The 26,673-nt window shown below is 51.0% G+C and overlaps 6 protein-coding genes across 6 annotated transcripts; 3 read left to right on the forward strand and 3 right to left on the reverse strand.

The window, feature by feature from the left end:
- Nucleotides 1-2,194: 2,194 nt before the first annotated feature.
- BROUX77_002905 (uncharacterized protein) lies at nucleotides 2,195-3,297 on the forward strand (the record flags this gene model as incomplete). Its single annotated transcript, XM_073747497.1, has 2 exons — nucleotides 2,195-2,596; nucleotides 2,671-3,297. 2 exons carry the CDS (start codon nucleotides 2,195-2,197, stop codon nucleotides 3,295-3,297), a joined length of 1,029 nt encoding a protein of 342 aa, XP_073607987.1.
- A 1,409-nt stretch (nucleotides 3,298-4,706) lies between these two features.
- On the reverse strand, nucleotides 4,707-6,760 carry BROUX77_002906 (uncharacterized protein; the record flags this gene model as incomplete). Its single annotated transcript, XM_073747498.1, has 2 exons — nucleotides 4,707-6,539; nucleotides 6,620-6,760. The coding sequence occupies 2 exons, from the start codon at nucleotides 6,758-6,760 to the stop codon at nucleotides 4,707-4,709; spliced, it is 1,974 nt and encodes a 657-aa protein (XP_073607988.1).
- A 430-nt stretch (nucleotides 6,761-7,190) lies between these two features.
- Nucleotides 7,191-9,012, reverse strand: BROUX77_002907 (uncharacterized protein; the record flags this gene model as incomplete). Its single annotated transcript, XM_073747499.1, has 2 exons — nucleotides 7,191-8,565; nucleotides 8,657-9,012. 2 exons carry the CDS (start codon nucleotides 9,010-9,012, stop codon nucleotides 7,191-7,193), a joined length of 1,731 nt encoding a protein of 576 aa, XP_073607989.1.
- A 9,621-nt stretch (nucleotides 9,013-18,633) lies between these two features.
- BROUX77_002908 (uncharacterized protein) lies at nucleotides 18,634-19,924 on the forward strand (the record flags this gene model as incomplete). The annotated part of the gene is made up of 3 exons (XM_073747501.1): nucleotides 18,634-18,901; nucleotides 18,971-19,728; nucleotides 19,898-19,924. 3 exons carry the CDS (start codon nucleotides 18,634-18,636, stop codon nucleotides 19,922-19,924), a joined length of 1,053 nt encoding a protein of 350 aa, XP_073607990.1.
- Nucleotides 19,925-21,016: 1,092 nt separating this feature from the next.
- BROUX77_002909 (uncharacterized protein) lies at nucleotides 21,017-21,996 on the forward strand (the record flags this gene model as incomplete). The annotated part of the gene is made up of 2 exons (XM_073747502.1): nucleotides 21,017-21,425; nucleotides 21,509-21,996. The coding sequence occupies 2 exons, from the start codon at nucleotides 21,017-21,019 to the stop codon at nucleotides 21,994-21,996; spliced, it is 897 nt and encodes a 298-aa protein (XP_073607991.1).
- A 227-nt stretch (nucleotides 21,997-22,223) lies between these two features.
- Nucleotides 22,224-26,055, reverse strand: BROUX77_002910 (uncharacterized protein; the record flags this gene model as incomplete). Its single annotated transcript, XM_073747503.1, has 4 exons — nucleotides 22,224-22,868; nucleotides 22,947-25,792; nucleotides 25,863-25,977; nucleotides 26,050-26,055. 4 exons carry the CDS (start codon nucleotides 26,053-26,055, stop codon nucleotides 22,224-22,226), a joined length of 3,612 nt encoding a protein of 1,203 aa, XP_073607992.1.
- Between the last annotated feature and the right edge of the window lie 618 nt (nucleotides 26,056-26,673).

The following is a 26,673-nucleotide window of genomic DNA, read 5'->3' on the forward strand; positions in this document are numbered from 1 at the left end:
GCTGTGGGTATGAGAAGCACACTGTTTGCCGTGTGTATCCACTTGGACTTTTCCTTTTCCACACTTTCTCCCTTTTCTTCTTTTTTTTTTTTTTGGTTGGTACATTCGGCGCTTGTGTCTATTCTTTTTTTTTTGCTCTTGTTTCAATATCGTCGGTCTGTTTTTCAGATGATGATGTTCCTAATGGTCACTGATCTGGAACACCTTTGCTATACCCCCGCATCGTCTCGATGCTGTATCTTGCGAGCAAGTTTGGTGTGCGTTTTTCTTGTCTAGGTGATTTTTCGCACTTGTCAATTGTTTAGTTCTCGTTGCTCGGACTTTTCTCCCGGGCTCTCTTTTACTTTTGGCGTGTCTTTTTTTTGTATCCCGGTGTTTTTCTCTCTCTCTGTTTCAACGCTGGAATTGCGAGGCGTTTATGTGATATATCTATGGACACCTGGCTCATTTATACCGGCCTCAAGCATGGGTTTGCACGTTTTCTTTTTCTCTTTTTTGTCTTTATTTTTCTTTACCTATTCATTGGCATTTATCCTCGTTCTTATGAACTTTTTCTTAATATTCTAGGCTCCTGTGGGCTGCAAGCTCTCATGAGAGCCCAAGGAACGCGCATTTCTTTTTTCAAGGGATTTTCTTTTCTTCCACCCGTCTCTCTAGGTTGAACAAAAGAAGGATGGCTTTTGGGTGGGAGGAGACAGGTGTATCAAGGAGGATTTGGTTGACTGGCTGACGTGTGATTCTTTGGCGTCTTGTATTTGGGGGTTTATTTCTTTTTCTTTTTCTTTTAATTCTTGTTTAGTATATCCGTATAGTTTTTCATCTGACTTGGTCCTATTCTGCTTGATACTGATTTCCATTCTCTTCTCCATTCTGTAATCTCATGTGAATGCAGCGAGACAGCTAAGTAGAGATGCAAGTCTTTGTGAGGCCGAGATACATGTGCACATGTCCATGAGTTGAAGTCAGGCCTCGATTTAATGCGGCCAGCAAGGGAGAGGGCTGCAGCAAGAAGAGGCCTGCATGCAGTGCAGACATCACATCCCGGCCAGGTCACAAAGAAAGAGACCTAGAGAGGCACCCGGCGATATACGCCTGGAACAGGGGCTTAAAACAGGGCAGAAGGCTTCTGGATTACAGGGGCTGAGGCGGGAGGAAGTGGATTAAGGGAAGTGGAAAGTGGGAAGTGGAGCATCGGGGTGGGGTGGAGACGCGTCTTGATGGGATGGGGATGTCGAAGGCCGGGTGGTAGGCGCGGGTAGGATGTGGGCAGGAGTTGACGTGGTGTCGGGGTATTTTCCTCAATTTTCTGGGAAGCCACAATCGGGAGACGCAGTGCAGACAGAGCAGATTCGGCAAGAAAGAAAGAAGGCAACACCTGTAGCATTGCCGACCGCTACTGGAAGGAATTTGCGCGTCTTTGTGCCGGTCCTGCCCTGTTCCTGTGGTGCTCTTTCCCTGCTGCTGGCCAGGCGCCCCTCGCTCCCCACAGCACGCAGCAAGGAAAGACAGACTAGCCCATGGCTTCCATTCCAGTAGACGGCCCTCTCCACTCTTCATGACGCGTGCCTTCCACGGCGTACACGGCAAGCGCCCTTTTGTGCGCGGGGGACCAAGACTGGCAGGCACACGAAGAAAAGAAAAAAAAAGAAGTAGAAAAGCATATATTCCATTCCATTCCGCTGCTGATTTCTTCGCTGAAAACGTTTCTGGTATCACACTCGCGATAGACAGAAAAAACAACCTCCATCGCTGTGTGTGTTTATTTGTCTTGCTTTTGTTAGTGCGAAGAACTCTTCCTGTTTACTGCACCCGACAGGCCTTGAACTGCCCTGCCAATCGCAAGCCTGAATTTGGGTTCTTTTTATACTTTTCTTTTCTTTTCTCTTTTCGTCATCAGCAGCCTCGCGTCTCAGGGCTTCTGGTATATCCAACCTGGACGCATGCTTTGACGCTGGTGTATATTCGACACCTGTTTTACTGCCTTTCCAGCACTGCCTTTTCTTGCTGGCATCACATCCAAGCACAGGTCCATCTAACCGTTGCCTCATATCGCCCAGACCGAGTTGATCCCTTTGCTTGCTTTCCCCTCTTCTGCAGACAGACTGTCGCATCTGCCTTCCTCTCTATTCTGCCTTTGATTGTAATATCGCGTCAACACCTGGACTACAGCCGAGCCCATCCTCGTAGTCTCGTGATGGAGACTCCCACCAAAAGACGCGCTTTGAGTGTGCTCGACGCCAATGTTAACGCCTCGCCGCGCTCGCCCGTCAAGTCGCTCAAGACGCCGGCCTCTGATATCCGCAAGCGGCCGTTCGACAACATCCCTTCGCTGCCGACGCCCTCCAAGCGACCATGCTACCACAAGACCCCGACAACTAGTCCTGGCTTGCAGCCGTCGCCCATTCTGTCCAAGTTCTCGCTGCGTGACTCGGAAATCGACCTGCCGCCGCCGAGTCCCGCCATGGGCCTCGGCATGACGTCCTTCGACTGCTCGCCCGACGCGTCGCGGGCCTTCATGACGGCTTGTGCCTCTTCTCCGACCGTGGCGCTTCCCCGGCCTCGGTCGCGCACCATGTCACGACAGGAGACTCGTCAGGTAAAGCCCGAACACTCTCTCCCTGCCCTCATGTTAATTGTTGCTAACCCATGTCCTCTTCTTTTTCGCCACAGAAAGCCGATGCTCTCCGGCTCCGTCTTGGTCTAGCCAACTACAAGCTCCGTACCGGCCAGGCTGACGTGCCCCTTGACAAGCTGCAGATGCGCCCATGCCGCTCGCTCCGCCATTCTATCTCCTTCCCCAGCTCTACCGCCCGCGCCGCGCCGACCTTTTCCGCCATGGCTGCCACTGCCAGAAAGGCCCTTGGTCACATGACCACCACCTCTACATCAGCCATGATGTCATCGTCGCCCGTGCAGCCAAGCCCACTGCGCGAGCGCCAGCAGCGCGTAGCAGCTGCCACCACTACCGCTACTGCTATCGATGCCTCTGCCGCTTCTTCGCCACAGGTGCAGCTGCCCACGCCGATGCCGTCGCAAGAAGAGCACCACGATAGACAGCTGCTCCCCCGAACGCAACAACAACAACCACGAGTCCAGCCGCCAAACATTGAGCTGACCGGAGACGAAACTGAATCAGAACCCGAGATGGACGCGGACGAGCCTGACAATGCCGGTGACGAAACTGAGACAGAGCCTGACCCCGTAGTAACGCCAAGGAAGCAGACCTCGGGATGCTCCACGGCCGAAGATGATAGCGGTGCGGCCACGGGCTTGCTGTTCCTGGCGCGGTCGGCTTAGTCACTCTCCAGTCGCGTGTGCCAACATCCACTTCCTTTCTCCCTCTACACATGGCGCTTGATCGTTCTGGTCCCCCGGTGATTTGCTTCTGATATTTGCATGTGCTTGTCGGGTCTACCTTTGCCAACATCCACCATCTTGCAAGGTCTGTTCCTTCTGCCACTACCCTCCACCAGCCCTGTTTTTCTTTTCGCTTGTTTCCTCTTCTTTTTGCCCCCAACTATTGTTTCCATTCCTTTGTATACCATCTGCTTCCCCTGCTTGGATGTTCTCTCTTTTGTTTGTCTGGAGTCCTCGGTGCTTTGCCTGTCGATGTATTTTGGGAGCTCGTTTTTCTTTTTTTCTTCTTTGAATTGTGGCTAGCTCTTTCTTCTCTCTGCCCTTTTCTTTCTTATTCTTCTCTTAGCATCAATGGCCTTGCGGATAGCGGTTTTGCGGGACAGGACAATATTCTATAGGTTATACACAGAAAATATTTGTTTTCCTTCGTTATGTACATACTTAGCGTGCCCCCCCCTTCTTTGGTACTGCCCTTTTGAACATCTAGGGCGCGTCATGCATGAAATCCCTCGAGTCTGCTGTTCTCCTGGATGAACCACAACGACGGCGCCCTTCCCAAGGTGGTTTCGGTGGCATCTCTATGTACACATGTCTGCAGATTTCCATGTCGACTCCCATCTACACAGTTCCCCCTCACCTTTCTTCCCTTTTTCACTGTCTTACGATGCCTCACACATGCTGTACCTTTCTCTCATCCCACGCCACTGCACGCCTCTGCACGGGGTAACATGTGGAAGCGTCTGGATCTCGGCACATGGTGCAAGCAGGCAATTTTCTCCTCCTTACACAAGAAAAGCCGCCACTCATCGCCGTCGCCGCCGCCACAGCAAACAACAATGAGTACGCCCGTAGCAGGGGCAGAAAACTAGAAGAAATAAAAAGAGAAAAGGTTTCTCCCGAGCTTGCCCGTGTACCGTCTGAAAACACACGGCATTAAACTGGGTGCTACATATTTCTAGAACGGCGCATGTAGTTAGTTACTTGTGCAAATAGTTTTCGCATGCTTGGAGCTTGGGTTTGTGCTACGGCCCCACTTGAGCCATGTCGGCTCTTACCGACGCTCACTGACGCTTAGTTATACGCATCTCTACACCCAGTCGAATCGACGTCCCATGTGATATGCTGCATCAATGCTAAGCCCGCTGTGTCGACTCTCTCTTCCATTCTCAGTGATTGCTAAAGAAGACAAGCAATAAATTGAGTATGAATAAGCAGATCATTAGCATATTGAAGCAAACGAAGCAAAAAAAAGAAGCACATAATACCCCCCACCCCGGTCCTCATCTTAGCACAAGCAACATACCCCTGGCCTACACAATCTGTCCCAGTCCCAATGGTTACTGCTTCCTCTAGGCGACCGCGGCGCGCACAACTCCCGCCAGCTCTCCAAACAGGATACCCTTGAACACTGCCTCCCCCATATGCTCGGCCCAGTGCCCGGCGTCCTTGAGCCGCGTCTTCCACAGCTCCTTCTGCTCATCTGAAACATCCTCCCACACCTTGCCCTCGTGCGTCTCCTCCGCAGGAACCGCAGCGATCCTGTTCGCCGCCTCACTATCAGCACCGGCACCGCCGCCGCTAGTGCTGCCGGTGGCGTCGTCCTGCTGCTTCTGCTGTTCTCCGTTAGGCGACGGGCCCGAACCGGGAGCTGCGCCTGCTGCTTCCGCCTCAACCGGGTGCTCGCGCAGGAAGATTGGCCCGTCGACATCGGCCGCCTGGATGTTTGCAAGGAACTCGGACACGATTTCGGCAGACGCCATTTCAGTGGGTGCGGCAGCGGCGGCAGCCGTGAAGGCCGTGGACGTGATTCGCATGGCGGTCTGGGAAGTCGCGACGGGCGAGAGCGGCGCGACGGATGACCGGACCTGGAATGGGTTGCCGACGTATTTCCCGACGCCGAAAATGTCGCGGCTCTCGCCGATGCTCTCCAGGAGAACCTGCCCGGCGACAGCCATGACCAAAACAATTACAGTTAGAAGGATCATGACCGTTTTGCCTGCGTTCTTGGAGCCCTTCAGGGCCAGAGCATATCGCACGTCAGCAGGACTTTGCTTATCCTTGGACGCTGCAGCCTTCTTGTCTACGACACGGCGCAGGGGGAGAGAATGCACGGAGACTGTGTTGCCCATGGAAATGCTAGCCAGCGCCAGGTTTGCAGGACCCTCTGTATTCTTGGGTGTTGTGAAGGGTGCAAACGCCAAGCCCGTGATTTGCAAGGGATGGGCTTCCGAAATGGTGTGTACTAGCAACAGATCCCAGACCAGCTCGACAGACTGCACGCTCTGGTGCTCAAGCGTGAAGAGCGATATCGACGAGTCGTGTCCCGCAACGGCAATGGCAAACTGCGCCTGTCCAAGCTTGGCGCCGGGCGCGGGCGACATGCCAACCTGGCGCACTGCCAACGCAGTCGCCTGCACGACGCGCCGTGGCAGACGCACCGTTGCAGCCAGGCGGCCCTTTTCGCCCTTTTTGCTCGGCAGTCTGATTACACTGAGCGTGACGCCGCTGCGCTTGGGCTGGTTGACCAGCATGAGGACAAAAGTGGGCGACAGGTATCGCAGGCAGCGAATCGTGGGCTTCAGGCCCGTACGGTCGTCGGATGCTATCTCAAAGACGATGGCCGGTTCTTCAAAGTCGTCCTTTTTCTGGCCGGGGGTAAAGTCAAGTGTGTATACCTCGTTGTCGGTGCAGTACACTAGCTGGTGTTCATCCGAGGCGCCGGTGCGCAGCACGTCGATATCGTTTGCCTCACTCTGCAGCTCAACCATGCGACGCAACTTGGGCGCGACCGACCCGGCATGCGTCAGCTCAGCTAGGGCAATCTGGAAGTCCTTGCCCAGGCCTGACGCCACAGCCGTGAGCTGGCTCGTGGCGCCGGGTGCAGCAAGCCGCACCAAGCGCTGGTATTTTTCATGGTGGGAGGCGGGGAAGAGACCAGACTTGTTGACAAGCTCGATTGACGGTCCTTTTTCCTTAGATTCCAATGACACGCCAAAGACGCGGAAGTGGTCGTTTTTGCCGCGCTTGAAATCAGTTGCGCTCGAGTTGATGCCGGCGTAGACGAGGAGGTTGCCGTCGCGACGGTCTCCGACAGCGAGACACGTGACACTATCTTCATCGCGACTCAGATCGATATCAGAAGCTGGTGTAAGAATGGATTGGTTTTCGTGGTTAAGAATGGTCTAGGCATGGTACAAAACAACCTGCATATTAGCAAAAGAGCACTTCGATATGGGAAACTTGGATGGGCAATAGAGCATACAATCTTGTTGCTGACGCCGCTGCGACCGGCGCCACCTCCGCCACCGACAATGAGAGTGGTGGGATCGTGGGGGTCAAACTCGCAGGCGTAGAGAGGATACGAAAGCCCAGCCGTGGCACAAGGCAGCGGTGGAGGGGCCATGCTTTTCTTCTGGTGATCGGGATGGCGATATCGATGGTGTTGGGAGTTTTGACAACGCGGCAAAACGAGAGCTCATACAATTGCGACACAGAAAAGCAGTAAACCGATGCAATCAATATTAGGCTAGGTAGGACAAGAGAAAAGAAACTGCAGGCCGCAGAATATCGCGACGTTGGAAATTAAATCGTCCACCGGCTAAAGCCAAATTGAGCTCTAGAATGAGGTCACTCACGACTGGCTTATGTGGCGCTCGCCGCAAATGGTGATGACTGTGGGGTTACATTCCATAAGCGCAGTAGTTAGGGTTAGAGTGTTAACTTTAGACGAATCCACAATTCTCCCGCTTTGCAGCGGTTGACCCAATCCAGGCCGGATCTCTATATCCTACTCATATGCGCTATCTATCTTCCAGCAGAGTCTGTATAAACCCTCATTCTGCTAGATTCACATGGATTGCCTTGACATGGCAGTACGATTGGAGCGCCGCCTCGCCAAGCTCCCGCCCAATCCCGCTAGTCTTGACGCCACCAAACGGCACTCTGACGTCAGAGTCGTTGCTGCTATTGACCCAGACCATGCCGGCTTCGATTTCGCGGACAACGCGATGGGCCTTGACGATATCCTGTGTGAACACAGCGGCGCCCAGTCCGTAGGCCGTGTCATTCGCCATATTAATGGCTTCCTGGTCACTTGAGAAGGGCACAATCACCACGCACGGGCCGAATATTTCTTCCCGGTAGATGTGCATGTGCGGCTTGACGTTGGTGAATATGGTGGGCTGGATGAAAAAGCCTTTGCCGTCAGGCATGGGCGTCATGGGCTTCCCGCCTGTCAAGACCGTGGCACCCTCTTCCTTGGCGCGCTGAATGTGTGACAAAATCTTCATGTATTGCGTCTTGGAAATCTGAGGGCCCTGGAACGTCTCACTGGCGAATGGATCGCCGACAACCGAAATCTCCCTCACTGTCTCGTAGAACTGCTTTGTGAAATCTTCTAGAATGCTCTTGTGAACGAGGATTCGCGACGTCGCAGTGCACATCTGGCCCTGATTGCTCATGATGCCCTCATGCGCCCAGCGTGCCGCCTGTGGGATCTTGGCGTCAGAAAAAATAATGAGTGGTGACTTTCCTCCCGTCTCCAAGGTGATGTTTTTGAGCGTCCCGGCTGCCGCCTTCATCACCTCTGTACCTGTTGCCGTGCTTCCGGTGAAGGCCACCTTGGCTACGTCTTCGTGTTTCACGAGCGCTGGCCCCACCACGTTGCCATGGCCGCTGACAATGTTGACGACGCCAGGTGGGAAACCGGCCATGGCAATCAGCCGTGCGACATAGAGCATGGACAGCGGCGTCTGCTCTGCAAGCTTCAGCACCACTGTGTTGCCGCAGCACAGCGCCGGGCCCAGCTTCCAGGCCGCCATGACCATGGGATAGTTCCATGGAATAATCTGTGCACACACACCCAGGGGCTCCTTGATCGTGTATGCCAGCTTGTTCGGGCCAACGTCTATGGTCTGGCCATGGTTCTTGTCGGCCCAGCCCGCATAGTACCGGAGGACCTCGGAAAAGTGCGGCACATCAAAGCTGCAGGACACAGAGAGCGGCTTGCCGCTGTCCATGGTCTCAATTACCGCAAGCGTGGCTGCATGCTCGTCAATCAAATCAGCCAGACGCAACATAAGATTGGCGCGCTCAGTGCCCGAAAGGGCCTTCCAGCTCGGATTTTTGAAGGCAGTCTTGGCAGCGTGGACGGCACTGTTGATATCTTCCTTGCTCGCTGCGTAGACCTTGCAGATGAGCTCCTCATTTCTGCAAGCGAGTAACATGGTGAATTCCACCAACAAGGTTAACAAAAATTACATACATATAGTTACGATGAAGAAATATGGCCAATACTCACGTGGGGTTGATCACTTCAATCATGTCTTTTCTATGGCTCATGACAAACTTGTTGTTGATAAACAGCCCAACCGGCTGCGTCCACGAAACGCCATTCGGTGCATGTAACTGGCAATCAAGCAGCGGCGGGTCCCATGATTGCGAGACCACAGCCGACGGCGTGAAGGTTGGAAATGCCGCAGACTTTGATGCCTTGCTAAACGACGACTTGGCGCGACACGCGGACCAAGTAGAACTGCTGATGTGGCCGATAAACTGGCCGTGGCGCTGATGTGGCCAGCGGAAAGCCCGGCCTGGTGCATGTGATGCCCATAGACCCTTAGCTTGGATTGTTCCGGTTGAGCGTAAGCGTACCATTTTGAAACTAAAAAAAACAACCAAAAGGTCAACCAATATATTGAATATAGGATTGCTCAGCAAGACGACTGTGCTGTGGGTCTCATTGTACGGCGTCTACCCAAGGGGCCAAATTCCCCGTGAGCTTGAGCACTAAAAAAGTGGGGGTGGGGTTATCATGATTCCAAGTTGCACAAGACTTTGTTACACAGGCGGGAGTTCCATGAGTCCAAGTCCCCAGATTCACAGTACATAGAATGAAACCAAAGACAAGTTGAAGATAGAAATAAGACTGGCTCTTTGTAGAGTGAATTGGTTCTATATTGACAAAAAAAGGCTATATGGTATGGTCCAAATCCTTTACCTTACATATATATTGGTATCATAACCCTTCAGGAAGTTGTAATGAATATATACAGATGATTCCTTTAAATACTAAATGGTTTCACTTCTACTATTCGCAGTATTAGAAGCCGTCATACCCGGTGACCTGCAGACAAGTTGTACATCGTGCTGTACGGATCGAGGCTGCTAATTGGAGGTAAGCGCTCGGCAGTTGTTGAGGCTATAGGTGGACTTGCTGATGGCTGATCGGTTCTTCCAGAAGGTCCAGTTTGGATTGGCCTTATCGTATCAAGTGACGGTTCGGCTACTGCTGCATTCGATGCGTACGCACTAAGACCAATAGTAGGGGGTTCCGAACTTGAGTAAAGTGATGTATGCCCTCCATTTGATGGCCCAAGAGTATTAGAAGACGTCAAAGGGGCGTGTGTGTTTTGAACCTGACGAGCCATAATAAGACCCGAAACAGATTGAGCACTTGTGTGGCGACTCATAGGAGGTCTGTTTTGTATTCGAGATGAAGACTCTACATTTGCCTTCTCGCCAGTGTCTGATGCATTCTCAGAACTGTCTTCTCTCTTTCCTTGTGGTAATAGATCTTTGAGTAATTGCTGTGATGCAGCCAGGTTTGGACTTTGAGGACCTTCACAAGAGCGATGGGCCAGCTCAGGTACAGACTCGACAATATCGCGAAGGCGGTTGGTCTCATCCCTATAGTACTTGAGTAATCTAGAAACTTCTGTTGCGCGGGTTTCCATGATACGAAGCTGATTCTCTAGTTCATCAATCTTTTCCTTGTTCTGAACATGCTCTGCCTTCTTCCGTTGTCGAAACTTAGCCGATGCGCACGCATTTCGTTTGCGCTTCTCGTTAGCTTGCTTCGAGGCAATGTTTGTGTTTATGGGTACTGATATGCGCTCTCCGTGACCCTGATTTAATTCTAGGTAAAGAGGAGGTTGCTGTGAAGGTTGGTTGTCTGACATCGGCTGATTTACTCCAAGTGGAGGCTCATTAATTCGATTGTGCCATACTCTGTCTTCCGGCCCGTGAGCTGGTAATCCTTTTGAGTTTGGGGAACGTTGCTGGGCCCAAGAGCTATGGGTGTAAATAGGCTCAGCGTTTTGATGCTGTGGTGGATGGATGCGAGAGCTCTGTGGACGCATTCCGTATAAAGGCTCGTGTGAGGGTCTAGGCCGTGAGGGACCATCTAGTTGGTGCGGCCTTGGCGGCGAATGTGGTTTATACTTTGGCTCAGTAGTATCTCCGGAGGGTGCAAGCCCCAAGGAATTTCTCGATGTTTGTCTGGACATCCGTTCAAAGGGGTGCGGTTGAGCATCTGATTGGGAGTGGTCCTTTGATAGGGCGCGTTTGAGAGGGGGCGCTGAAGGAACAGGTGGAAGAATAGGTCTCGTGGCTGTGGAAGGAGATGCATGGCTGAAGCTTTCAGGTCGTCGTAGCTTGGGACTGAGAATTCGACGGCTTGATACGGTTTCAAGAAAGGGTAAAGGTGCCATTTCAGTAGAGAGTGATGCATTCTCATTTGTAATTGTAGATGCCCTGTGTTGTTGGTATGGAGGGAAAGCTGCCCCCATATTCGTCTGCCCACCTGCAGGTCGAGAGGGCTCCTGGTATCTTGAGGGCGGTATATATGACCCACGGGTTTCCGGTAAGGGGCCTGAAGACTGTTTATGTTGGAGTGGAGAAGCAAACTTTTGAGATGATTCATGGCCAGAAAGTTTTGGGCCACTGTAGGTGTTGCGAGTGGTGAAAAGGTCAGAATGCCGCCTATCAATCGGTGGAGGTTGTTGATCGAGGATGCTATGTAGTGATGGGGCCGAAGAGGCTTCAGAATTGTGAAAACTGTTTAGCTTAGGGGGCTCTCCTTGAAGCGAGCCATGAGGTCTAGTTTTGCTTGTCGGGGAAAGTGGGCTTCGCGAAGCCGACCCTGTGTAAGACGGGGGGCCACGCTTCGACATTTAAAATGGATACAAAAAGCTCCCTTCAGAACGAATCGGGGGTTTGCATCAGGTGTTAACAATTTTGTTGAAGACGAATGAAAATAACAGAGTTTGTGGGTAAAGTTAGAAGTGAGGTTGAGACAACTCAGCTCTATGCTGGAGAGAGCTAATAAACAAGAGAAAAAAGATAGTTATCACGTTTCGTGACTGGGATTTAGAGCTTTTGGACTGAGGGTCAAGAAGTCGGTGAGTGAAGAATGGCTCTTGTCGTTGCTTCGTATGCAAATTTGCCCCAAATGAGGGCTATTACCAGGGTTTCTGAGAAGCGGTAGCCGATGATGAGCTAGTGAGGGATGGCGGTCACAAGAACAAGACGTGAATCAATGATATATGGGGTTGGCGTAGCAAGTAGAAACCTAGCCTCCAGCTGATGCTGTCGGTATCTTGGCCAGGATAGTTGTTGGCGCAAAAGGAATGATACAAAAAAGGATTTCAGTTAAATAAAGAACTCGGGTAGTAGCCACAGGTTAGCAGTATGGTGATGTGCTGTGTAGCTACAGTGGTGATGTTGGTCGATTAAAGTGAATCAAAGAGAGATGCCATACGAGTGACATTGACTTGTGTTGAAAAGCTAAAGTATCGGAAGGGGATGTCAGTCGCAAAAATCGGCGAAATCATCGGCTTGGCGTACATGAGTAGAGTGACACAACCTCGACAAGTTTGGACGATGATAGTTTCGATGACATCAACAAGCCTGTGTAGTAATACGCGGTAGAGTATGACAGGATGAAGACACATTCGAGAAGGGAAAGAAATCTAATGAAGAAAACTATGTCGTATGCGTTGTGTCACTTACCGGTTGGAGATGCTTTGTTTCAAACAGGCCTCTATGAGAAAAGGCGCCCAATACCGATTGGTTTGGTATGTATAGGACCAAGCACTGTATCAGCCAAGCTTGAAAGTCAGGTTTGCTAAAGGTAGATGCGATGAGATCTTGCTAATCGTGTGGTAGTGATAGACAGCGCAAATAGTCAGGAAAGGATGGTCTGAACGGTGCGCAAAGTTAGAAGAACAGCGGACTCCCAGAATCAGCAATCGGCCAGAAGGTTCAGGCGCGGCGTAGAGGTAGCTCCAAAAACAGGCACCGGCGAGGTTTTCAAAATGGCAGTCGGATATGAAAATTTCGGACTCAATGTGGCTTTGAAAAGTTTTCAAAGCGAGAGAAAGTATCGCCAGATGAAGGAGAGAGCGACGTGTTTTCAAGGAGCGGGGTAAAGGGGAGAAACCCAAAAAGAGCAGGAACCGTTGTAGTCGGAAGGAGGGAATGAAGAGTTAGAATAGCAAGGAAAGAACACCGGACGAAGAGAAGGAATGATCGCGACTTGTGGCAGTTGCAATAACAGAAACTTAAGTCGTGCAAAGCAGGAAAGGGTGTTGTGACAGATTCGGTGGGCGTAGATCTATCAAGCCAAGGCGAATAGCACACGATGTGCGAAATAGCCTTTTGCTATATCTTGGGGCTAGCTACATGATATGACGAAAACCAGTGGCATAGAGAGTCAGTTGAAGCCAGCCCGGCATCAGTTGGCCTCAAGCGTGTAGAAGCTGTTTGCCTTTTCGGCACAGTGCTGGCGCTGACTTGATGAAACACAGGAAGGAATATGGGAGTTAAAGGAGTTCAGCAGCCGCAGTCCATACCAGATCATGAACAAGGGCATAAAAAGAAGACAGAACAAGGAAGGGAACAGAGTGCAGGTGGTGCGTATAAGCAGGCAACCTGGATGTCAGTCAGTCTTTGGGCTGTAAGGCGAAGCTCTGGCTAGGTTAGTGGGAGACATCAAGAGAAGAGGGTCATGACAGGCGAGTCAGTGTGTCTACATGTATTTGTATGCCTAATGGCCGTACGTCGCATTGCATATAGCTGCAAGTCCATCCAGTGTCTATATTCAACCATGGAGCCGGCAAAACCATGCATATATTATGTCCAAGCAACCCGCACAACTTCTCTACTGGCCATCACCGTTCTTTCAAAATCCCAAGCCCACATGTCACATCCTTCCTGTGCTCTGTTGTAACTGATACCTTGCAGTCCCTCTTACATCACAGCACAAGAAGAGTGCTCCTCCTCACAGCCGTGGCCCACCGACCCGGTGGTTCAGTAAAGAATGTTGGTTCCATCTACTTGGTTCATCGAAGAGCCCCCCGCTCCCCCTAAGCTAGGATCCTTCGCAACAACTATATCGCATCCATGAGGATAGTGAATCCAAGTACTAGTGTAAGTACAGGTACAGACTAGTACTCATGCTTGTATGCTGGAGACCTCCCCCCTGCTAGCCAAGCCGGGGATGGGGCTTTGAGAGTAAAAGTTCAAGCACAAGTGTACAAGTGTGTGTATACTGACGTGACGCCTTCGTCTATCATCACGTGCTCATTAGGCTCGCTCGCTCGCTCGCGCGCTCTATATCCAACCTGAGCTCACCGTCTTCTCATCGGTGAGCGTTCATGCACACCTATACAAGTATACATTGATGCATTCATGGCCTTACTTGTATATATGTCTGTATGGACGCAACTATACACATACATAACTTTACTCTTGAATAACTAACTAGCTCTTCTCTCTTGTTCTATTTCTCCTTTCTCGCCTAAACCCCCCTCCCCTTTCCATCGCCTCTAGTTTCTTTTTTTTTATCCTTTTTCAGCCCCCCTCCTACCTGATGTTTGATGATCCACTCTAAACACATCATCACCCAGACCGACCTCTACGCCAAACCTGAGCTAATGCCAATCGAAGGAGGAGGTGACGCACTATGATCCGATCTTTCCTCTACATTTCCGGGACGTCATCCGCGAAAATTACTCTATCCGTATTAGGCGAAGGCGCCTCAAACCCACTGGTAGCTGAACATGGGAGATCCCGGGACCAAAAGCATCTTGTCAAGGAATGTGCTTGTATTTATAGAGGAACAAACAGGATAAGGGGGAAAGGGTCTTGGGTTAAACAGAGAAGAACGAGCAAATCTTCTGGCCCGCTTCAACTTGGCGCCAGTGGGCAAAAGTCTAGTAGAAAACAGAAAGCGTGAGACCGTGGCTCGCTGTGACAGATTGTGGAGAAAGGGGAGGGGTAGGGGTCTTGAGCTATGTATCGTGCTTCTAGCTGAGGCCCATCCATTTCTCCGCTAAGCTTAGTCTGTAGCCCTATGATTCTATCTAGAATTGCATCTCAGTCGTTACAGAATAAACAAGTAGTGACATTGATGCTTCCACAAAGCACCCTATCGTCACAGATACTCTTTGCTCTGCCAGTATGACGACTACCGAATGCACAACTATGGCCATTCATTGGTTCAAGTGGATATTCAAGCCTACCTGATCTTCAAGATGGGGAGGGGCCACGGCAAAGTGAAAGGGCGGCAGATGCGGTCAAGGTGAGTCTGGGCTTAGACGCGATGATCATAACAGCCTGTGCTATAAAACAAGCATAGTACATACAGTACAACGACATGGACCTGGTTAGTTATGTATGTATACACATGTTCAATGCGCTACAGGGACCATGCATGTATACTTCTACAAATACCATACCTGTAGTAGTGACATATGTAAAAGTTGCATGCCTCGTCCAGGACTTCCCTCCTCTTCCAGTTATGCTCCATTACTCACATGTGAGGATTAGCTGGCCCCATAGGACAAGAACAACAGGATAGAGCAGCGAGTGCCTGGGGTCTAGCCCTTTTCAAACATGCTTGTATGAACTTTTCTACCCAATGACAGGGAATGTGCTTGTTATGTAAGTAAGAATAATCTGGCTCCTAGTCTCAACCAATTTAAGCCCCTGCCTTTCTTCATACTTTCTCAGGAAGCCCGCGCTGTGTCCAAGTCTGCCTACACAAGTGAAAATGTGCTTGGAGAACCTAAGAGTCTAAGAGTCTATGCCAAAGTAAGACAGGGCGGCAGCTTTGACAAATTTGTTTGCCTTGTCGTTGCTTGTTGTCTTTACTGTGAAACCTGTGCCTGCGCTTTGTGCTTGTATGGTTCGGCTTAGTAAGTAGGTATATGGGTGCCAGAGATATTAATAGGCCGGCGGCCTATGTGGTACAGAGATGTACAAGTACTCACATACATAGTTGCATAGTGTGTGCTAACGACTACTTACACACATATGCACACTCGCACTTGTCCTTGCACACATATACATACTTCGGCCTGCGCCAGAACACACACAAACACACAGATACGAGAATTTTCAAGGCACATATATGCATACGTAGTTTTGTATTGTATGCATAGAAGTGCAACTACACCTGCACTACATACCCACATTTAAGTCTAGAATCTTCCTTACCAGCCTCGGGGCTGTGCCTCTGAGCCTGGCTTCTATAGGTCTGTTTGATATGGCCTATAACTTAGTGGGAAAAAATCTCTGCTGGCCTTGAACATGGCAAACAAACGGTCACCGCTGTTTGAAAAGGCGGGCAGCTAGATCTGTAACGAATGACCCTAATCAAACACAATGCAAGGGTTAGACTAATGGGCATTGGTGACACAAGTCATGGAGAATCTCTATCTACAGACACACTTACATATCAATATTCATGCCCATGTTCAAGTGCAACTTCGACATGCAAGTGTCTCGTTCCATTTTTTGAAATGCATGACGAAAACCTTGTGTTTGGTGACTGCACTTGGAGTTGTACAAGTACCCGAGAATTGTATAGACACATGCATGTGCCTGATTGCATGGCTGAGTACAGCCGTAAACGTGTGCAGCCATCAGTCACAGCACCGTCCCCAAGACTCTTGAACTGGCCTGTTCAGGGTCCGAGAGTTAGTCCTTTCCTGTTTTCAGCATGACTCTCAACAAGTCGGCACAAGTGTACAAGCATACACATACTTGCATAGTTAGTCGATGATGCAGCACCAACCTTCTGAATTTAGTGTAGCATGTCAAAACGTCTTTCAACAGGAAAAGGGGCAGGAAAAAGAAACATCGTGCTGCGGGAGTTAGGGGTTGCAGCATGGCCCTGCCAATGTATCAGTGCAAGTATACCTACATACAACTACACAGGTAGCAGAGTTCTAGTAGCCCTCGCATCTCACGGGCTGCAAATACATAGCCGCTGCAAATACATTGCACTTTCATGCTCCAGGTAGTTTTTAGCACAATGGGAGGGCGCGAACCATAAACTTTGTTTAGCGGTGAAACGAACTAGGGATGCTGTGTTATGCCGTTTGGGGACCAGACAAAGGGGGTTGAGACGGGCGCTAGGCTTTGTGCTTGTGAGCTAGAATGCGACCAGAAATAATTAAGAAAGCTCATCTTGCAAAAGACTAAGCCAGAACAAGCCGAACAAACATCCTTTTAGCCTTTGGGAGCCCCCCCCCTAAAAGTCTACGAGTGTAGTTGGCCATTTGATGTGGCACAAAACATGTATCACTGTGCGCATGCTGACTTACGTTCTTGCTGGCACTTCTACTTACACTTACCACCCATCTGTTCCCTCACTTGCTATGATGACATCAGCCACACCCGCACTGACCCTGTCGCTACTAGGGCCATGATGCAAGCCGGGGGGGGGGGGGGGGGGGGGTTTGGGCTGCACTTGTACAAGTAGACCTTTGGACTTGAATACGCAACAAGTATACTACTACTGAGCTGCGTATGCATGTACACCGGACTCCGAATACATCCATTGTATGCATCCATGTATGTACATCTGACAGCCGGTCTCGGTTTTCTACATTGAATAAGCGAGTACAGTTTTTCAGTCAACTTTGCGTATGATCGATAATGCAGGACATGACATGCAAGCCAATTGAACATAATCGCTACTTAAGCGTCTCCCTCAGGCCGTCGTCATGCTGCCGTTGCATTCTCGGGGATATTATGAGTGCAATAAAGACACATTCTCTATGCGCGTAAACATGCGTTCTCATGTAGTTGTATGTTGTACATACATGGCTACAGGTGTATGTCCTGTCGCCACAACTTCCATGCAACATTTCAATGCAACTCTTTTATAGAGATACACACTGTGATATGCTATTCGATGGAACATTCTCACCGTCATCTGAGGCTCGACCTCGCCTAGGCGCCGTTCATACACAAGGGCAAGACCTTTCGACGCTGGCCTCACACGCTGGACTATCATTCGAAGAAGCCATGCTGCTCGCTAAGCCTTTTGATGTACCGTTTGAACGCACATATTAACGAGAGACCCTACCCTGGACGATCACACGACAGAAGCTGTCCTTGGCAGGCTTTTGATTCTGACGCAATTTCCACCGAGTTGGCTCTTGGGGGTGTGTCATAATAATCTGACAACTCTTGCCCTGAGATCTTTACCCTTATGCGAGCGCCAAAGAAACGGCTCTGCAAGCCTATACATGTAAGTACGGGACAAGGATAGGGGCTGAGCCCAGTCTCTCCAGCTCTAGCATTAAACAGTGGGAGCATGAACAGGGCTGTTTTAGCTGAGAATACATATCATACAGCTCCGTGGTCGCCGTCCCAGCAACATCTTGAGCCTTTGGTTTGGTTCCGTGGGTGCTTGACGCAGCTTTAAGATTTGTTCAATTGCAGCTCTTCCATTGGTTGCCGTTCCCTGGAACCCAGCTCCACATGATTTCAATCACAGGGTTATCATGTGAGCGCAAGGCGCCGATGCACAGAGATGTTGCAGGCCCTCTTATCTTGCGGCCATCATATCGTTGGACTGGCTGCTAACTGGCTCCTGCGGAAAGGCTGTTCGGCGGGCGAGTTTTTTTTGAGCTATACCGTCATTGGCGCCCATGTAATCCTACTCTGAATTGATCAATCTCATCTGTCTGTCCTGACAGTAGAAGAAAAAATAAACTCAGTGGGATTCAACATGAAGGATGAGTTTTGGAGCAAGCATCATAATCCGTGGCCCAACCAGAGAGAAGAGACAACACGGCGGTTCATGGGCACATCACGCCGGGAGTACGGCGTTAACAGTTCTGACATGAGGGTCATGCCCTAAAACAATTGGACCAAATTGGGATTGCAGATTCCACAGTGGTCGTGACACCACAAATTGAGCTATGAGCCGACACAATCACTAGTTAACTATTTGAGTTGAAGATTTTCGGGTACCATCCTGGGTCCTGACTCTAGGGTCTTTCTGCACGTGATATACCCGTGTGGGTTATGTGACCATGTACAGACATAGAGTGAGTAGTTAAGCCAAGTTCTGAACAAAGAACTAGTACTGCTCCTTGATCGATGAGAACTTTATGGGCCGTATAATCTTGTCAATTCTCATTATATAGTTAACTGTGTCCTTCATTTTCCGCCAAAATATCAAATCTGAGCGGTAAAATGGAGCCTGCAACGTCCGAATCCCATGCGACTGCGGCGCTGCCTTACCACGAGCCTGGAATATCCACGGTGCTCATCCAAGCATCGCTTCTTGTTGCTCTGAATATTTCCAACTCAGTCATTGACCGACTGGCCTACTGCGGCTTGCTTGGGCAGATCGCTCTGGGAATCGCATGGGGAACTCCGGGCGCAAAGTGGCTTGACGATACGTTCGAGACGGCCATAATGCAGCTTGGGTACATGGGGTTGATTCTGATAGTGTACGAAGGTAAGCCGACGTATACTTAGGTATTGATGCGGTTGATATAGACATTCTACTAATCATGGCCTGGAATAGGTGGACTGTCGACTTCTTTGCCAGCCTTAAAGGCAAACCTTTGGTTGTCTCTGGGAGTGGCACTCACTGGAATTGCGCTCCCCATCGGGCTTTCTTTTGCACTCAGTGCGCTTGTCAATGCGACGAGTCTCCAGTGTTTTGCCGCCGGCGCTGCACTCTGCTCTACCAGTCTAGGAACTACGTTTACCCTTTTACGTTCTAGCGGTCTTGCCCATACACGCCTGGGTATCATTCTGACTAGCGCTGCAATGATTGATGATGTCATAGGCCTGGTCATGGTCCAGGTTATTTCTAGCTTGGGAGAGTCTTCTTCATCTTCGGGTACGGGACTGTCGGCTACTGATATCCTGAGACCAGTCTTGGTGTCACTGGGCCTGGCAGTTTTTGCGCCTGCTGTGTGTGCGTGGGTAGTGAAGCCAGTTACTCTCTGGATCAACGCGTATCGCGAGAAGCCGGAGGCTCCACCGCTGCTGAATAAAGTCATGGACCGTCCCGAGACGGTAGTCGTGCTCCATACTTTGGTACTTCTAGGCGCTGTGGCAGGTGCAGGATATGCAGGGACATCAGTCCTCTACGCCGCATATATTGCTGGTGCCTGTATAACTTGGTGGGATACGGAGGTAGTACACTATGAGCCAAAAGCTCCGGGCAGGGCACAGCAAGAGGAGAGCGAAACTATTGAGAGGCTTGGAGGTATTGGCACATACGAGATGTACTACGCTGGGGCTGTGAACAGAGTTCTTAGACCGTTCTTCTTTGTAAGTTATAACCTACACTGGCCTCCATTTTCTCTATTGATAATGGTGACGCCTAAACTAACTTATATCACCTTCCAGGCATCCATTGGGTTCTCTATTCCGATAACAGAAATGTTTTCCGGCTCTATAGTATGGAAGGGCGCTGTATACTCTGTCCTCATGATTCTAGCAAAGCTTGTTTGTGGTCTATGGCTAATCCGGCTCCCCCTCCCTCACTTTGTTCCACATCTCTCCAAGACCCTAAAGAACGCGGCTGCATTTTTACGGAAAAAGGCAATGTTCTTTTCATCTTGCCTATCAACAAGAGCGCCAAAGCCCGACACATCGCCTGCTGGTCAAGAAATTCCGGCCGATGCACCTACTCAAACTAGCCCTGCTCAAATCAATCAAGTTAGAGATCAACTCACATTCACTGCGACCGAAACACAACCATCCAAAAGGCAGAATGCAGAGACAAAACACAAACATACTTCTCCCGCCGGCCCACGCCCCATATCCATATATCCAGCCTCTCTCCTTGGCTGCGGCATGGTGGCAAGAGGCGAAATTGGCTTCTTGATATCATCCCTAGCTGAAAGTCAAGGGATCTTCGACTCGGCGCATGCAACTGACGCAGAGGAGTCCCGGCCAAGCTCGCAGATTTTCCTGGTCGTAACATGGGCTGTGGTGCTGTGCACCATAGTCGGACCTCTTGTTGTGGGGATTTTGGCCCAGAGAGTGCGGAGACTCCAAGAAAATACCGGAGCCATAGATAGAGCTCGAGATGGGAGAGATGGTATAGGAGGAGTCGTAGACTGCTCTCCGCAGAGTGGTGTGCTTGGCGTCTGGGGAGTACATTGATGTCATTCGAAAATACTGATGTACTTGTCGATCTATACATGAATAGCAACTATAGTCAAGTAGTGGTAGTTTGATTCCACTAAGAAGGGGGCTTGAAGCCCAGCCTTCAAGCATGCTTTTAATATTGATTTGGTTCATGAGGTCAAGAATTCATGATGTCGGTTGTTAGCCGTAATCCCGCGCTGCTCCACTAATTGCGGTCAATTTCCGCTGTAGTTGCACGAAGCTGGCGGTAGTTCCTAGCTTCGTCTGCAGCTTCCCTAGATTCAAGGGCAGCTACTCCCCTAGTCAGTGACCCCCGCTTTCTCTCCTAGGAAACAACGTGATAGCTTCACGGTCTGTCACCTTGTCCTTTTGTTAACGCCGGGTCCTTATTTTCATTTTTGTTAATATTAACAGCAACAAGGAGAGTCTTTACCTTCGCCTCTCACACACACTTTTACTGAAAATGCAGACCTGGACTGTCTCAAAGCCTCTGCTGCCCACACTGCGCTGTCAGCTCGGCGAAGGCCCGTACTACGAACCATCAGCACACTCGGTGCGCTTCGTCGACATCAAAGGCAACTGTTTGCACACCGTCTCTCTCGCCACCAACGACCTGACGACGTTATCTTTGGCCGAACGCGTGACTGTGACGGCCGATATCGCCGGCGTTGACCCCGCTGAGGCGATCTTGGTCGGCGCCAAGAATGGCCTGGCCAAGTTGCACCGCCAGACCGGCCGGCTAGAATATCTGGCACCGCTGACGGCACAAAGTGATGAGCGGCTGCGCCCAAACGATGGCGCTGTAGGGCCTGACGGCCGCTTCTGGCTGGGCTACATGACGGACTTTGGGCACGGCGATTTCCGCCCCGAGGGTGAGTCAGTATTCCCTGAGTAGGAAAATGTCTCGTGACTGCAGAGGACTGATGCAAGGAATATGAACTTCACCGGCATAAAGGCGGTCTGGCCTCCTACACCCGAGGGAAGCGTGAGCAGCATCTCGGCGACCTGTCGATAACCATCCCGAACACTGTGGGTTGGTCACCCGACGCGTCGACCATGTACTTCACGCACTCATCTGCACGCCAAGTACTCGCATTTGACTACGACACTGTGCGCCACACTCATACCAACCATCGCATTTTCTATACTCACCCGGGCACCGGCGAGCCTGATGGCTTCCGTGTCGATACGCAGGGAAACCTGTGGCACGCCGTGTATGGTGAGGGCAAGGTGCTCAAGATCGCGCCGAGCGGAGAGGTGGTCGGCGAGGTGCATGTCCCGACGCGGAATGTCACGTGCGTGCAGTTTGTTGGATCGCAGCTGTTCATCACGACGGCGGCGGATACGGACAGTGATGACAAACAGAGTCGGGAATTTGGGGGTGCTGTGTTCATGGTCGATGTCACAGCCCAGGGCTTGGTGCCATTTCAGTACAGAATGTGAGTTGCCAAATTTAGACGCACGACATGAGGGTTAGATATTCTATTTGATATCATATGTATATATAAAGGTGAAAGTGTAGCGTTAATTGAGCTGATAGGCCGTGCAATAAACAAGCAAACTAACTACCTTTCCCTACAAGCTTGTAGTCACAGCCTCGAATAACGGGCATCCAAAAGTAGATCAAGAAAAACAAAAGACTTCGGAGTAAACAAATTCTAGTATTCTGGTTACAGAATGTATCTGTCATCACCTAACACGGCCCATTCGCGCACACCGCGGCCCTCTTCTAGGTCCACACACCACCAGAGCACGTCCTTGGCCTTCTCCGGCTGGCCGCTTTCTTCATACGCCCGCGATAGCGCAAACCACGCCTCGGAGTTATTCCAGCCCGAGCCGCGCTTCGTGAGCGCCGACAACAAGCCGTACGCACGGTCGCGCGCTGCGAGACGATCGACTAGTGGCAGTGATGAGGGCTGCGGACCCGGCGCAAACGGAGTGTTGGGCAGGGCCGAGGCGGGCTTGAAGTCGTGCTGAGTCTCAGAGGTTCCCTCTGAGAGGGTGTCGGAGGTGGAAGACAGGGTGGTGGGTGGTTTGATGAGGCGGTTAGGGCCAAGGCCGAGCGGCTCGTTCAAGAGGGGAGATGCCTCTTTGTTAGCTGAAAAGGTGGAGGCGCATGTTTCCGAACTACCCATTGCCAGGTTATGAGATTGTGATTCCCGAGAGACCGGGGCCAGATCCTCAGTGTAAATATCCAACAAGATATTGGACAAACCGACAATACCTGCAGCGTGGTCTGGGAAGTAAGTGAGGGCCGATTCAAACTCTTCACGAGCTTCGAGGGGGACTTCATTGGCCAATGAGATATTTCCGAACTGCAGAATTGTAGTTAGCAAGCTGATAGCTAGTTGTCTAAGGATGCTGAAAAAAGCATGACGAGTTCCATTACTTACCTCGGCCCATACATCAGCCCAAAGCTCATCTACACTTCTCTTTTCCGCCCATTTCGGCGTCTTCAGGCTAAGCGAGCCCGTAGCGTCGCTCGCTAAATTTGTCTCCAGACTTTGCACTAGCTTTTGGGCTTCGACAACGGCGCCCTTGGAGTCTTCAATCATGTCGGCGCGCCTGTAGAAGCCTGCTACCATGAGCCACAATCTGATGAGGATCACAGTGCGCTGGCGCTTTTCTTCATCCTTAGCGAAAACAACTAGCGGCAGTGGCGGCGGAAGAGAGAACACGCCATCGAGAGCATGATCTGCTAGATTGTCTAGACCTTTTGTCTTGGTTGCGATAAAAGTATCCAGAGGAGCCGCGTTTTGGCGGCGAACGAATGCAGAGGCGATAGAGGCCTGGGGCCGCGACGTCAGCGCAAAAGCGTCGGAAGACGAATTACCTTCGGGGCTAAAGAAGACATCGCCATCTGGGACATTGCGGTAGAGCGGACCACTTGAAGATGCGCGCTTACTACCACTGGCGCTGCTGTCTCTCTTGCGGATACTGCTGCGTCGTGACGAACGCCCCCCTGCAACCTTTGTAGAACTAGACCGCTGTGTAGTATTTTCATCCGCAATAATCTGGATTGCAGGCATAGCGACACCAGTGGGAGAGCTCGCCCCATTAGTGACTGGACCGGGCGCCGGGTTAATAGGATTCAAGGGCTGGGAGTCAGCCGAGGTAACATCAACGGAGAGTGTTGTCGCGCCTATAGCAGGAGACGGCGTTTTGACCGCGCGTGAGCCAAATATGCTTCCTCGGAAGCTGCGAACTGTGCCGGCAGAGCTCTTAGGGGGAGCCTGGGTGGCTGGGAGTTGCAGAGTTTCCTTTTTAGGGGTAGATGTAGAGCCAAAAAGACGAGAATACAGTGTGATTAGTTCATAACTAGCATTGACTGCGATCTCGGGACCTTCTAGAAGTTCAACCAAGGCTAATTGAGTCATCTTGACTTCAAGGATGGCTTCTCGCTCGCTGTCATCAAGATCGTCAACAAGCCCGGCAGTGACTTGGGGAGGCGCCTGGGCCTTCAAGTGTTCACTTTGAAAAACCTGCTGGCCACCAAAAAGAATCGAAGGGTCCTTGAACTGCTCAAACGCCCCCTCACAAGCACGGGCAGCCATCATAAAGTCTTGTCGGGCGCTTAGAAGAAGAGCAAGTAGATGCCAGATAGGAATCAAAGCACGCTCCTGCCAATACGGTCCATATACCAAGGGGGCACTCGAATCTTGGGTTTTGGTGGACACGAGGGCCGCCTTGACTACCTCAATTGCGGCACCGATATCGTGGCGCTCGGCCAATAGCAAGCCCAGTGAATATAGACTCTGCACATCCCTGCTACGACCAAATGCAGGCGAAAGGCTCTTGCGTAGGCTACGAATGGCCTTGGCTTGGATTTCGGTACGCGACGCGGCATCGGGCATCACTCTTGACCAACTGGCGTGGGCCAGGCCAATAGCCTGCCAAGCAAAAGCAAGAGTATCACCCATAACTTTGGTATGTATAGCATCCTCATAAGTGGGCTCGATGGGAGTGGCAGCTTCGGAGGCTGGCTGAAGCTGGGGGAGATGCGCCATGGTGTCTTCAAGTTCACGGGCGAGATCGTGGGCTTTTTCAATGGCACCAGTACCACCATAGCGACAAAGTCCAACAATGGCTTGGCTCATGGCCCGCAGGACAGTATCATCATCATCTAAACTAGGTTCAATGACGCCAGTCTTTTCGACTCGAGCCTTTGCCTTTTTGACAAGCTCTAGATACGAGTCAAAAGCCTTGAAGGCAAGATCAAACTCAGCTACAGCCATGTGCATCGTTACAAGATGCCTTAAGATTGATGTGCTATGGTAGGTCTTGGTGGCAGCTCTATAGAGAATATCCAAGACCCCACGACTAATACTTGCACGTCCCCCCTGGCCAAGGTCGGCTTCTTTCCAGCCGCGACCGCATAAGAAGGACCAATTCTTTACAGCTAGCTGCACAAAGGCTTCAACTTCTTCGCGCTCTTCGTCGGCTTTGGGGAACTGAGTCTCGTCTAGCAGCAAAGCCTCATAGGCTGCCTCGGCCTTTTTGAGCTCGATTCGGAGCTGGGTACGTGTCGATGTTTCCTTTATGGCCTTAACGTGAGCGGTTGGCAAAGGCAGGTCCAGTTCAAGTATGTTACTCAACGCCACATAGTACTCGTACCAGATTCTCCGTCTGGGCACAGAGCCACGGAATCCCTGACCACCCACAACAGGCCCGGCAAGGGACTCCCAGTAACGCGACCATGAGCGGAAGCCAGATAGCGAGTTGGTGTCTTGAAGAGGCTTTTCATTGCGGGCTAGTATTTGGCTACTAAGCATGCTATATTCCGAAAGAAAGAGCTCTGCCCAGTAGCGGAGTTGTCTGCGAGGCTGTGTATTGGTGCCCCAAACACCATCCATTGCGGAAAGACCGGTTTCAAAGACGGCCAGGGCATCTAAAGGCTGACTAGTACGGGCGGCGCAGTTTCCTTTGAGATAGGCCGCCTTGAGAGCGCAGACGGTTGTCCATTCCGAGGGGTTCTGGAGCTTTGGGTAGTCTTCATCAATCTGATTCGGGAGTCGTAGGGCGGCAAGATTGTATTCACCAACAACCCAGTGCAGCCATCCCGCGCAGATGGTGGCCTGGAAGCGGTCCTGGGGGTATGTTGTTTCGCTCTCGATGGTCTCCAGTAGCTTGGGCAGCTGCTGAGCGACTTGAAGGGTATCGGCGGTTGGGGCAGGATTCTCGGTAGACTTTTGGGTAACCTCTGCGATCTGGGCTTCCGTTAATGCTGTGAGGGTGAGGCCTACAAGCAATTGTTAGAATAGGAGAACAACGGGCCAAGTCGGATTTGCCAGCTGCGCAAGGGAGCTTACAAGCCCGCTCGGGCGCATGCTTTCGCACTTTTCGCACAAGCTCAGGGACAGCAGCCCAGTTTCCGTCGCATCGGGCCGTCTCGAGAAGCGATAAGTAGTTTTGAGCCTTGGCGGTCTAGTTCGTCGCACAAGAGCGGCATGTCAGCGGAAAGACAACGAGATGTGTGGTAGGGCCAAGCAGCCTTACCGACATGTTTTATACTGGGTGTAGTGTCGAGAGGTAGAACGCGACTAAGTCGAAGCTCGAGACAAAGAGAAGCTGAGGAAGCTTGGACAGCGCGGGTGGATGTTGGCAGTGGAGTTCTTGAGTAAGAGTTGAGGATTATGGAGTTCGGCTGACACGAATCGGGGAGCACAGGCGGACGGACATGCACGCTGATATGGACAAAGTGGCCGATATCAGAGTTGGCGTTAAAGAGAGAATATCAAAGATGGGTTAGAGATGATCAGGAGGCATTGTCTGGATACAAGGATAAGCAATGCGAGATGCTGAATGCAAGCGAAAGGCTGGGCTGGGTGAAGCTTTGAGGTTTGGGGAGGGTCCGTCAGGATGCTGGTTAACTAAAAAGGAGAAAACAATGGTGGACGTGGGCAAACTTGGATTGTTGCTTGGGTTCCTGGAGAGCTGCCGAAAATATGCACGCAACTCAAGATTTTGCCGATATTTTCGAGGCCTGCAGCGCCGATGAAAGCTGCAAAAAATGCCGTGATGCTTTCAAGTAAGAACACATCGTGGCACTGGAAGTAAATCGGCGCCAGATAGCACCAGGAGTATCATTGAGGCTCGGTCAGTCAGGAAGCTCTCACCGAG

Source organism: Berkeleyomyces rouxiae (assembly GCF_048999995.1).
Source record: "Berkeleyomyces rouxiae strain 22BRR77 chromosome Unknown BrBRR77_ptg000002l, whole genome shotgun sequence".
Taxonomy (NCBI): Eukaryota; Fungi; Ascomycota; class Sordariomycetes; order Microascales; family Ceratocystidaceae; genus Berkeleyomyces; species Berkeleyomyces rouxiae.